An 11,126-nucleotide genomic window follows, 5' to 3' on the forward strand; every position below is an offset into this window, starting at 1 on the left:
ATAACAGGCCACAAGATCCCCCTCAGTCTTCTCTTTTGGAGGTTGAACAGGTTCAGGTCCCGTAGCCTCTCCTCATAGGGCCTGCCCTGCTGCCCCCTGATCATACCATCTGTTATTATTATTTATTTATATTACAGTATTATATAATACCTCGGGATACCAATCAAGGATCAGAACTACATTGTGACAAATGTTGTAGAGAGGCACAATAAAAACTGTGAAGAGACAGTTATTCCCCCCAGAAACATGTGTGATATGATGCGAGTAACCCCATTGAAGTCTAAAACACAATCTGCTCAGGAAGCCAAGCTGAAGTGTTCTGGAGATGGCTGTCTCCCAGTTTCCTGTTTCTAGAAGGAAGGTTTCTACAGTTACAACAAAGAGTCACTGGAAGTGGGAAAATATGAAGGGTTTCTTGGAGGAAAGATTCTATTACGTGTGATATTCATATACTGACTGCAAAATAAATATATATGGCAAACAAAGTAACAATTGAAGTGTAGAGATCAGTTAAAAGCAAAATTCCTGTATTTCCATTAATTGTAAACTTTGAACAAACCAACATTTAATGTTGCTTTGTGTTCTACTAAAAATTGAGTTGCAAAAATAATGTTGGAAAATCTAAAAAAAAATAAATAAAAATAAAGCAGCCATGTCTTCAGCCAAATTAACTCTACACACAAATACCAAAGTACATTTTCATAAATGGCAATGTTACTTATCCTAATTTATAGATGCAATGTTAATTATACTACTGGTTAGATTAAAATCATATTTATTAAACTTTACAAAGAAAATACAGTTGATAACATTTTAAGTGTGGCAAACAACAACTTTATTTTCCTTCTGAAAGAAGTTTAAAATGTTATGACAAAGTGACATAATTTTCATAACTAATATGAAGAATAAATACTAGATAGTAATTTATTGTCTTTAAAATAACATTAAGATTTTATACAAAATTTCTTAGGCTGCTGGCTGATATCATGATTCATTTTCCAACCTGTCAAGAGGAAGTAACTTTAGCTATTACTCCAATGAAAGTGTGCTTTAAGAGTTATACTGAGGAGGAGAGAGGTAAGAATTAACTTATAATGTAAAGGCTGACAAGTCATTTTAAATTCATGTAATAAGGTACATTTAAAGAACAATGGGAAATGTTATCATGTGGCTGGAAGAGGCTTTCAAGACAGGGAACAGGTCAGGAAGGGAAAATGGAAAAAAAAAAATCACACTTTTAGAAGGTTTGAGGAAAACCTGTAATTAGCCAGACTCTTTTTGCATCAAAATTAGATGCCAGACAGAGCAGTACATCTAAATTCAGGTGATTTGCTTTAGGCCTGAACTATGGTAATTATTTTAGTTTAGTAGCAAACAAAAAAAGACTGGGAAAGGAGGAGCTGGAAAATAATTTTGCACTGGAAAAAAAGACACAAATAGTTAATATAAATATCATCATTATAAATTGCCATTGCGGGTAGAGAGCATACTTCTGAATGCTAGTATACGACAGCAGTGTTGTATGGTAGCTAACTTAATAGCATTGTTGGACATTGCCATGAGAGGACTACAAAGTAATCAATCAACATGCAGTTTGAAAGTGGTGTTCATAAATACATTGCCATTTGCTCCACTCCATCTGTGAAATACCTGTCACTGGAGTTGGAGAGTGAGTAGGACCCCAAAAGTTTGCATTCCTTTGTAATGGGCAGGCCTGATTGATGATAGTAAACTGACGGAGAGAGAGAAGCTTTTGGAGGAGGATGGGGAGATAGGGTTATAGAAGCAGAGAGGATCAAGTAGCAGAGTGAACAAGGAAACAAAATCAGACCAAAAGAGGAAATTACATTTCTCAGAAAGAGGAGGTTTTAGAAACATGCAATTACAAAAGATTTAAGGAAAAACACAAGCAATGAAAACACTAATATCAAGTTATAGAAGAAAAAGGAGGATAAAAAAAATAAGGGAGGATAAAGGAGACAACTTACTAGTTTTTTTTCCCATTGAATATCCTAAGCCATGTTCTGCATCAGTAGTGCCCAACCTTTTAATCGCACAGGCTGGATGGGCAGTGCCAGGTTCATCTGTGGGCTGAATCCTATTGGTGGGCCCAATCTGGCATGCTTGGTGAGTGTGGTGGGGACAGATCTGGCCATGGGGGCTTGGAAATGTTTAGGAATATTGCACAAGTAATAGACAACGTTAATGGTTTTCTGCTTTAAAAGCCTTTTTTTGCCACTGTCTGCCTCTGATATACTTCATCAAAGGGGTTGACAACTATTTAAAAACCTCAGTTCTCATGAGGTCTTTACATTAACTTTAATACCTGTGTTGAAATAAACAGCTGAAAATACAGTTATAATGAATGCCCTGTGAACAACATAGTCATTGGGAGTGCACATAACAGACTGCAGTTGCACCACACAGCGAAAAAAATACAGGTTGCTTTAAAAAGTCTTGGAATATTCAAAGCATTTATTTTTAAATGGCTTATAGCTTCATATTTGTCTGAAAATACTTTAAAAATCAGTTCCAATGGACCAGGATTGTATCTTGTGTGTTTTAACCCTTGCTTTTCTGCTAATGTTTGAACAGATTTTTCAAAGGCAATGCACACTGAGATACAACTTCATCCAGAGGAATTTGACTACTTTCAAGTTGGAGTAGACTCTGAAGTAACATTTTGTCTTAAAGAACTGAGGGTAATATAACATTTTTGGTTGATCACTTCTTGGCCTCTTGAAGGCTCAGATCAATTTTAGCTCATTGTTGTCACTGGTGTTTTTATTAATTCTGTCTTAAAACCTTTCTATTTGTAGGGACTACTCATGTTTGCAGAGGCCACTACTGCTCCTGTTTTGATTCACTTTGATGCGTCTGGAAAGTACGTTTTTGAATGAACTGATACAATATTAATGTATGTTTAATTTAGTTGCTATATCAAATATATAATAACCCCTTAAAGTAGCCTTGAAGGGAAATTAAAAGGCTGTGTTTTTAGTTAAGTGGTCATACAAAACATTGAATAGCGTTTCATAGTGCTTAGGGTCAGAAGGGACCTAAACAGTTCATCAGGTCCAACCCCCTGCCCCAGGCAGGAATGGGTACCGCGGTCATATCACCCCAGCCAAATATCTGTCCAGCCTCCTCTTGAAGACCCCCAAGGTAGAAGAGAGCACCACCTCCCTTGGCAGCCTGTTCCAGAGCCTGGCAGCTCTAACTGTAAAGTAATGTGTCCTGGTGTCCAACCTGAACCTTCTCTCTAACAGTTTGTGGTTGCTATTCCTAGTGAGTTTGTAAATGGCCACCAGATCCCCTCTCAGCCTTCTGTTGTGGAGGCTGAATAGGTTTGGGCCCTTTAGCCTCTTCTCATAGGGCCTGCCCTGCTGCCCCTTGACCATGTGAGTCGCCCTCCTCTACACCCTCTCAATACTAGCCATATCCCTCTTGAAGTGCGGCACCCAGAACTGGGTGCAGTACTCCAACTGTGGCCTGACCAATGCTGCCGAGGGGAAGGATCACCACCCTGGATCTGCTTGTGATGAATCTGTAGCTACATGACACGGTGTGGTTATAGCCTTACTAACCGCTTCCTCACTTTGGCTGCTCATGTCCATCCTGGAGTCAACAATCACTCTAAGATCCCTTTCTGCCACTGTGTTGACAAGGAGGGTGTTCCCCAGCCTATAGGTGTGTTGCTGGTTTCTTCTTAGATGCAGCGCCTTGCACTTGTCTTTGTTGAATTCCATCCTGTTCTCATCCACCCCACCTCTGTAACCTGTCTAGATCTAGCTCGATTCTGTCCCTCCCCTCCAGCATGCCACGCTGGAGGCTCTTACTTGAGTAGGGCTTACTTAATTCAATCCATCACTGACCTGTTTTTCAAGATCGTTGAGCACTAAAAAACCCATGGCAGTTTAAAGTGGTCAACACTGGAAGTTCAGGCCACAACACACTTCTTTTGGAAATAGTCTAGAGAAAGAAGTCAGAAGTGTTAGCACTTGTACACATGTGTAAGCAATTGTATTAAATATTTTAAGCACAGGTTTTTAAGCAAAATTCCATAGGTTTTACTCACTGGAGCAATATAAAGCTGTAACAAGAAGCAGTCTAACAGCGTTCACTAATTAGTGAATAAACAAGTAATCCAACATTTATCAAGCATCCATTCCAGTGTGTATATTTCTGTGTGCACACATATTCACACACACAAGACATGGCTAAAAGTATATGAGGTGTGGCTTCTCTGCCCTAAATATGTGTATATTCATGCAGATTAATTTCCAACTTTGTTCTTAGACCAATTGCTTTCAGCATTGAAGACATGATGGTGGAAGCCACTTTTGTTTTGGCTACATTAGCAGACATTGAACATGGAATCTCTCACCAATCTCAGTGCCTTTCACAAAGGCAGAAAAGGTAACGCAAAATTTGAGGTGTGGGTTTTGGGGACTTTTCGTCTAAGGGGCAAAAATCCACTTGTCTCTTGCAGTTTTCAATTATGGTGAAATTGAGGTTGAAATGAAGAACTCTATTTGTGTTTTTATACAGCATTCATAACTGTGACTCTCTTGTCCCAATATTAGGTGAGATTGCTTAGGGGTAGAAGAGAGGATTAGATTCAGATTAAACAGCTTCACCAGAACAGAAAAAAAATGATAGTACAGTATGAGACCCAAGACAGAGCACCATTTACGATAAAAGAGCAATCTCTCCTACTAGCTGCTTCTGTTCTAAGTACTGTATCTGTGTATTGTATGGCCTCATACTTCTAAAATAAAAGCTAGCTTTCCAACACTTGGAGCATCCCATTTCCTTCTTAGACCTTTACCTATATTGTACTTTCTATCAGTTATGGGTAACACATAGTTAACCCATATGTTCTTGTTTCTCTAGCACAATATCCAGAAGTTGGGTAGTAAATTAACTGTTATTTCCTCAGGTCCACCTTGACAAAAGTTTTTGCAGATAAGACTGAAAATGTCCCAAACAGCTCTGCAGACAAAGATAGTGATTCAAAAAGAGCATCTTCAAAAAAGCTGTGTTGGAACAGAAGTATGTGCAACTCTGCGGAGTCATCAGTAGAATTGCCAAAACTTCCGTCAAGGAGAGATGCAGCAGGTGACAGCACAATGGTGGAAGCAGTAGTGCCAACAGATTCTGATCATCACATGGTAAGGAGAATGCCAAATCATACATATGCTTTAAGCCAAAACCCAACAAAAAATTGGTTTATCCCAGATAGGAAGAGAAATGATATTCTTAAACAGCTAGTAGTTGCATGCTATGTGCAACCCCAGTCTCCACGTTTTAGCATTAAATTTGTAACAGAGTGCTGTTTCAGGGCTCACTGTAGAAAAGGCCCCTTGTACTTTGCAGAACCATTGTTTTAATGCAGTACATACAATACATGTTCTTTCTTCCTTTCACACTTACCTGTGGCTTATAATTGAAAATACTAATTGACAGAACTCTGAACTTTTATCAACTACTGCCACTCCTTAAGCAGTCCCCAAGCACTTAACAGTGTTGTCCAGGAGGCCTGTTTTAGGATAGTCTTCCTCTAGTCTACCCCCAGTGTACATTTGGGAAGAGAGGAGGTTGTAGCAATCAGTTCCACAAGTAGCCCAGCTCCCCCCTCTCATCCCTGCCTGCAAACTGAACTCCATTCCTGATTCTCTGCCTTGCTGATACCTGTCCCTCTGGAACTACAGAAAGAACAAGCACTGTAATCCAATTGGCTCCCCCTTTTGAGGAAAGCAAAGGCTAGCGACAACAGAAGCAGGTCCTGGCAAAGCAGAGGGAGAACAAGAGGCCAAGCAATAAACTTCAGGAAAGTGGCAAATTCTGTAGTAGAGATGTTGAATTCCATAATACCTTGGGCGGAAAAATAAGCTATAAGCTCTGCTGAATCATGGACTCCCTTGCTTCATGACTGAGATGAATCAAGCAGTTCAGGGCAGAAAGTTAAAAGTTGCAAGAATAAAGGAAACATCCCCCATATAGTGAATGCTCAGTTCACTTAATGACTTCAAGAAAACCAAGTTGGGAAGCTTATTTAAAATTGCAATTCTGTTGCAAATGTCCTTGGATGACTACCTAGAAGGGCCCAAGTCTGTAGGTATTTAGTGAGGTCTTTAGTAGGGCTTTGTGTTGGCTGCTGCTTTACAGATTTGACCATACAATTTAGCTCAGCTACATTAGGAACCTGTTCAAATCAGTGGGACTAACCCTGTTAGATAAAATCCCCTGAAAAAGCAGACTTTCATAATGCAGGTAAGTTGTTTTAAGCAGAGGTTGATTTGTAAGAGGAATATTCACAGTCATCACTACCAGCCAGAGTAATGTGGTAGAGTGATAAGTTCAAGAACCTTAGTAGTGTACTAGAAATGACAGACTTTCTGGCTAACAGGATGAGCTACTCCTTCCATCTTCTGGAAGAGTGGGAGTAGTTTAACATTTTCTCCCTACTCCTCTGGCAGTAGAATCAACTGCTCTATTTAACTTATTTCCAGAAAGATTGAGGTAGCACTATCTGCCCAGGCCTTCTTCCATTCAATGTAGCCTATGTTGAATGAGCGGCGGAGAATATGCAGGACTTATACACACTGTGCAGACCACAGCAGTACATAAGCATAGCCAGTGTTTTCCTGAACTAGTATTAATAAATCTTGTAGTAATTAGGAGCTAACCACACATCATTCCCCTTTTAAATGCAAACCCGAGCATGAACTCAAGTATGCTCTCAACTGCTGTCAGAGCCTCTAAAAAATTGCTTTGAAATACTGAATTACAGTGGTTGCTGTTGGTCTGCAACTGACACATTATCATATTCTCGAATGTAACCACATTTCTGGAAGGAAGCATGGATGTCAAATGTGTTTTAGAGCTTGCTGTAAGGCCAAAAGAGATTTGAAGTGTTCTTAGAAAGACTGAAGTAGTAAAATCCCTGGAACATATCACATGCATACCTTCACATTTCTAAATGTTGCATTTTCCAGTTTCATTCCCTGTTCTTTGGAGCAGTGTCACGTAACAATCCAGATGTCAACAGCCACACATTCCATAGTTTGGCAACAGCTAGTGACACTGAAGAGGATTTTGACAACAGGCAGCTCTCTCCAGTCATCCAATGAGGAAGTTCCTACAGAGCCTTTACTTAGAGTGGTCTTTAGAAATGGTTTTAGAACAAGTTGTTGCAGAGTTGTCTCTTTTTAGAAAGAATGTGCACCTCCCTTATGGAAATTTCACCACTATATTTAAATAACAAATTAAAACTGTGACTAGAAACAGTTGTTGCTGAATTCATCACTAGGTTTAAGCCAAAATTCACTCTCCAGAAGGCTAAAACTTCCAGCTCTCACAACAACAGTCCCAGCTGGTTCAGTTGTGCATATGCCCCCACTTGCAAAAAGCACAAAGAAACTGGACTGGCCAGGACCCTATTTAATGGCTTTTCAGAATTCTTGAATTTCCTACTGTATTTACAGGTTAAACGCATGCAAGTCAATATCTATTTCAACTGTTAATGTTAATGGAAGTTTAGAGGTACGACAAACTTCCATAGGTTTTTAACACAAGTGTTTTTTACCGTTCGTAAATAGTGTTGTGTCAGGCATTGTATAAGATGTAGTTGGAGAGCATTTTTCATGGGCTCAGCACTGCCAAAGCTTGAAGGTGAAGAATCTTAGACTGTAGCTACAGAATACCCACCTGCTCTAGAACGGACAGGGTTAGTATGCAAGAGCTTCCAGCTGTCCACCACTTCTGACTATTCATGTGGAACTCTCTTGGCAAGGCCAGACATTAGACAAAGCAGCCTTTTAACTTTGCAAGACTGGCATTTAATTGAATCATGACCTGTAAACTACAGTTTTAACACATACTGTATGGGAGCAAGTGTGATGCAGTCAGGTAGGAGATGGTTCTTCTGTTTTGAAATGGTGGCCTCCCCATTCTCCCTACACAAACCAGGAGTCTGGCTGTTTTAGTGTGGTAACAGCTAGTTACTTTCAGCAGCCTCACTCAAAACAGCCACCTCACCAGACCTATCATCCTTTTAGTAGGAAAAAATTCTCTGCAGAATGAGCACACAACTGTTTTTTCAAGACAGCAGGATAATAGATTAATTGGATTTGTATATTGATACTAGGCTGGCATATGGGCAGTACCTGAGCAGCAGACATCTTCAATTAGTGCCAGAAAAGTTCCATGAAAAATGTTGTTGCATAGCACTTTGATGGACATTTTTGTGAAGTGTCAGTGCTTCAGTCTGTCAGGCAGATTTGCATGTTGTTACAACAGTCAGGTCAAGTGTCCCTTGGAAGTTACGGACAAGGTCCTTTACATCTAGGTTTGAGGTTGGAGTGCAGCAGCTTGTTGTACTGTAGGACTTAGGAAAATTATTTTGGGATGTACAGACCCCAAGACATGGAACACAGTTGTTTTAACAGTTGGATTTTGGCCTGCCAAATGGTTTGTTAGTGAGCAGTCCACACCTGTCAAGAAAAGGGAAGAGAGACTAGAATTTCTCACTAAAGTACAATTCCACAGTTGTGGTGTCAATCACCCCAGCAAGAAATTCTTTGACTTTCCTATTAAACACTGCTTTGCACTGCACACTATATTCAGGTGTCCATCACTTCTCTTGGCTCTTGGACTGCTGAAGACTCATTTCCTTATATTTTTCCTTATACTAAATAAATTCAGGGTAACAGAGCTAGGGAAAGCCAAACAACATATAAGCATAGACCTTGGGACTCAGTCATAGAACCAAAAAAAATTCAGGTTGGAAGGGACCTCAGAAGGTCACATCTAGTCAAGCCCCTTACTCAGAGCAGGACCAGTCTCAACTACATCATCCCAGCCAAGGCTTTGCCCAGCTGGGCCTTAGACAAAAGTCCAGTGACCAGTTTAAGTGGATTTTTTTCTTGCAACTGTTACTTTAAAAAGCACACACGTTTTAGTATAAATACTATATTTATTAAATATTTTTTTACAGTTCATTTAAATGTATTTACAGAACTATTCCTGCATAAGTTATTCTTCAGACATCCAATTCACATAATTGCCTCTTAAGTAAGCAAAGGTAATGATAGTCTCATTTAGCAAAAGCATCCTCATTAGATACAGACTCAGATTTGCTTCATTATTTCAGCTATCTTTGTCAGAAACTACTCCACACAGTCAATTTCTACATGTACAATCTGGTTTTCCATTAAGGAAAAAAAAAACATTACCCATTAGCAAAATACTTGTTGTTTCTTTGCTACATTTTTACACCCCTGCCCCCTCCAGATGGTTTTTTATCATTCAATATGGTCCCCAATAGCCATCACTTCTTTAAAAACGCAAAGAGCAAATCTCAAGGGAACCTGGATGTTGCAGTTCTCCCTAAGACAGCTATGAAAGAGTGGCAAGAAACCACAGACTTTTCAAGCCCCCCAACAGGTATATAACTGTGTACTATTATATCCTAGCCCTTCTCACCTACACACACAGTTATAGCAAAGTCCTGCAGCTGCTCTTACATGACTTGGTAAGATGGATTACTACTATACAAAGATGTTTCATTCTCTTTAGATAATTCTTCCCCACCAAGCGATTCTTGATAAAAGCAAGTCCCCTCCCGCAGCTGGCAGTCAGCTCATTCACCATCCAACATTTCCAAATCAGAACAAACACACCTAGGAGCAGCCCTTCTGCATGTCCCTCGAGACTAATCACCACAATCTAACTCCTAGGAAGTGTTGCGACTTCAGTCATCATTGTAATGTCACTTTGAGTACATGGGCCCTGTCGTTTTTATTTTCCAAATATTGGTTGTGCGCAGACAGCTTAAGTTCATAGGAAGAATTCAGGTTCTGATATGTTTCGAGTGCACATCTTCAAACAGAAAAAAACCCAAAATTCTCAAGCATGTGATAAAAATATTAAATTCTTTATAATACAGTATTGCTTTATAAACAGATGGAAAAATCTATAAGCTTTACTGGTCTTTGGTGTGTCCAGTGAGGGATAAATCTATGATTTGTAAATTAAAAATCGAAATTTGTTCTTTGTTAAAGATCATGATGCGATACTGGGCAGATGGCTTTCTATTTACTGCTCAGCTAAGAAGTGAATGAATGCAAAGAACAGGTTTTTGGATCAGACCCGGCAGGTGGCGCAGTTTAACCACAGACAGGAAGGCTGAATTTCTACAACCTCGGATTCCAGACCCCCGATCAGTAGAGGCAGAGCACAGTGCATGCAGCGTCTGAGCTCAGGGGAAAGCACCTTTGCCATACTCACTTATCTGATCCACATACACCCCTTCTAATTGGTAGTAACAGGGAGGGCTGGGCAGGGCTGTAAACTTGAGGGGAGGAGCGGGAAACAGTTTAACTCTACAGGGACATGGAGGTTCAAGAATAGGGAAAGAGTAGTTGATCAAGTCTGCTCTAATAAGGAACTGTGTAAATACTGGAGAACTAAAAGCAGAAGATACCCTGGATTGAGAGAGAAGCCTCTCCTGCAGGTGTGAGAAGTGAAGCCCTATACTGCAGCATGAATACATTCCTTCCAACAAGAAACAGCTGAGTACAGCTTGTTCAGCTTTTAAAAATAAAGAGGGACTGGGCAGATTGTGCAAAGGTGTCTGCCACGTGCTGTTTCATTTATCACAAAATAAGGATTTTTCTTTGTTAACATCATCCTCCCCACATTCCACCAAAATAGCATTTTGGTCAAGTTAGGGTAGTTAAGGCATTTTTACAGAAGTTAAAGGTGGTTTTGAAGTAGATACCCAACCTTATGCCAATTTAGGAATAGTAGGTAAGTTACTGAAGTGCTCCAGAATTAATCATTCATCCTCATTATAAATGAAATGCCTGTTACAAGCATGATGCACTGAAATATAGTAAAATGACATGTACATGGTACATGTTAAATGATTTTAAATAAAATAAGAGCTTGACATAGTTATGCAAATATACAGTACAACTCCACAAAAAAAAATCTTTAAACAAGTTGAGGTAACCTTGAACTTAACAGTTTTAATACAATAAACCAGGTAGTAAAATCTCCTTTTGAGATAAGGTAAGATTACTTACTGACCAAGTTTAACTGCACTCATCTAAACATCA

The 11,126-nt window shown here is 39.5% G+C and overlaps 1 protein-coding gene across 6 annotated transcripts in view; it reads left to right on the top strand.

Annotated features, from left to right (window-relative positions):
• Positions 1–11,126, top strand: part of RAD9B (RAD9 checkpoint clamp component B) — a 24,079-nt gene that overhangs the window by 6,286 nt on the left and 6,667 nt on the right. For 3 of the 6 annotated variants that reach the window (XM_019538764.1, XM_019538762.1, XM_019538761.1), the window contains exons 6-10: positions 971–1,077; positions 2,596–2,702; positions 2,820–2,884; positions 4,300–4,419; positions 4,943–5,174. In XM_019538764.1, coding sequence (XP_019394309.1) covers positions 971–1,077; positions 2,596–2,702; positions 2,820–2,884; positions 4,300–4,419; positions 4,943–5,174 — 631 coding nt within the window. Of the gene's footprint in view, positions 1–970; positions 1,078–2,595; positions 2,703–2,819; positions 2,885–4,299; positions 4,420–4,942; positions 5,175–7,001; positions 8,553–11,126 lie in introns of those variants that run through there. The other 3 variants (XM_019538760.1, XM_019538765.1, XM_019538766.1) reach the window with 3 other exon arrangements.

Source organism: Crocodylus porosus, unplaced genomic scaffold (genome assembly GCF_001723895.1).
Source record: "Crocodylus porosus isolate Cpor-Errol unplaced genomic scaffold, CroPor_comp1, whole genome shotgun sequence".
NCBI classification, from domain to species: Eukaryota; Metazoa; Chordata; order Crocodylia; family Crocodylidae; genus Crocodylus; species Crocodylus porosus.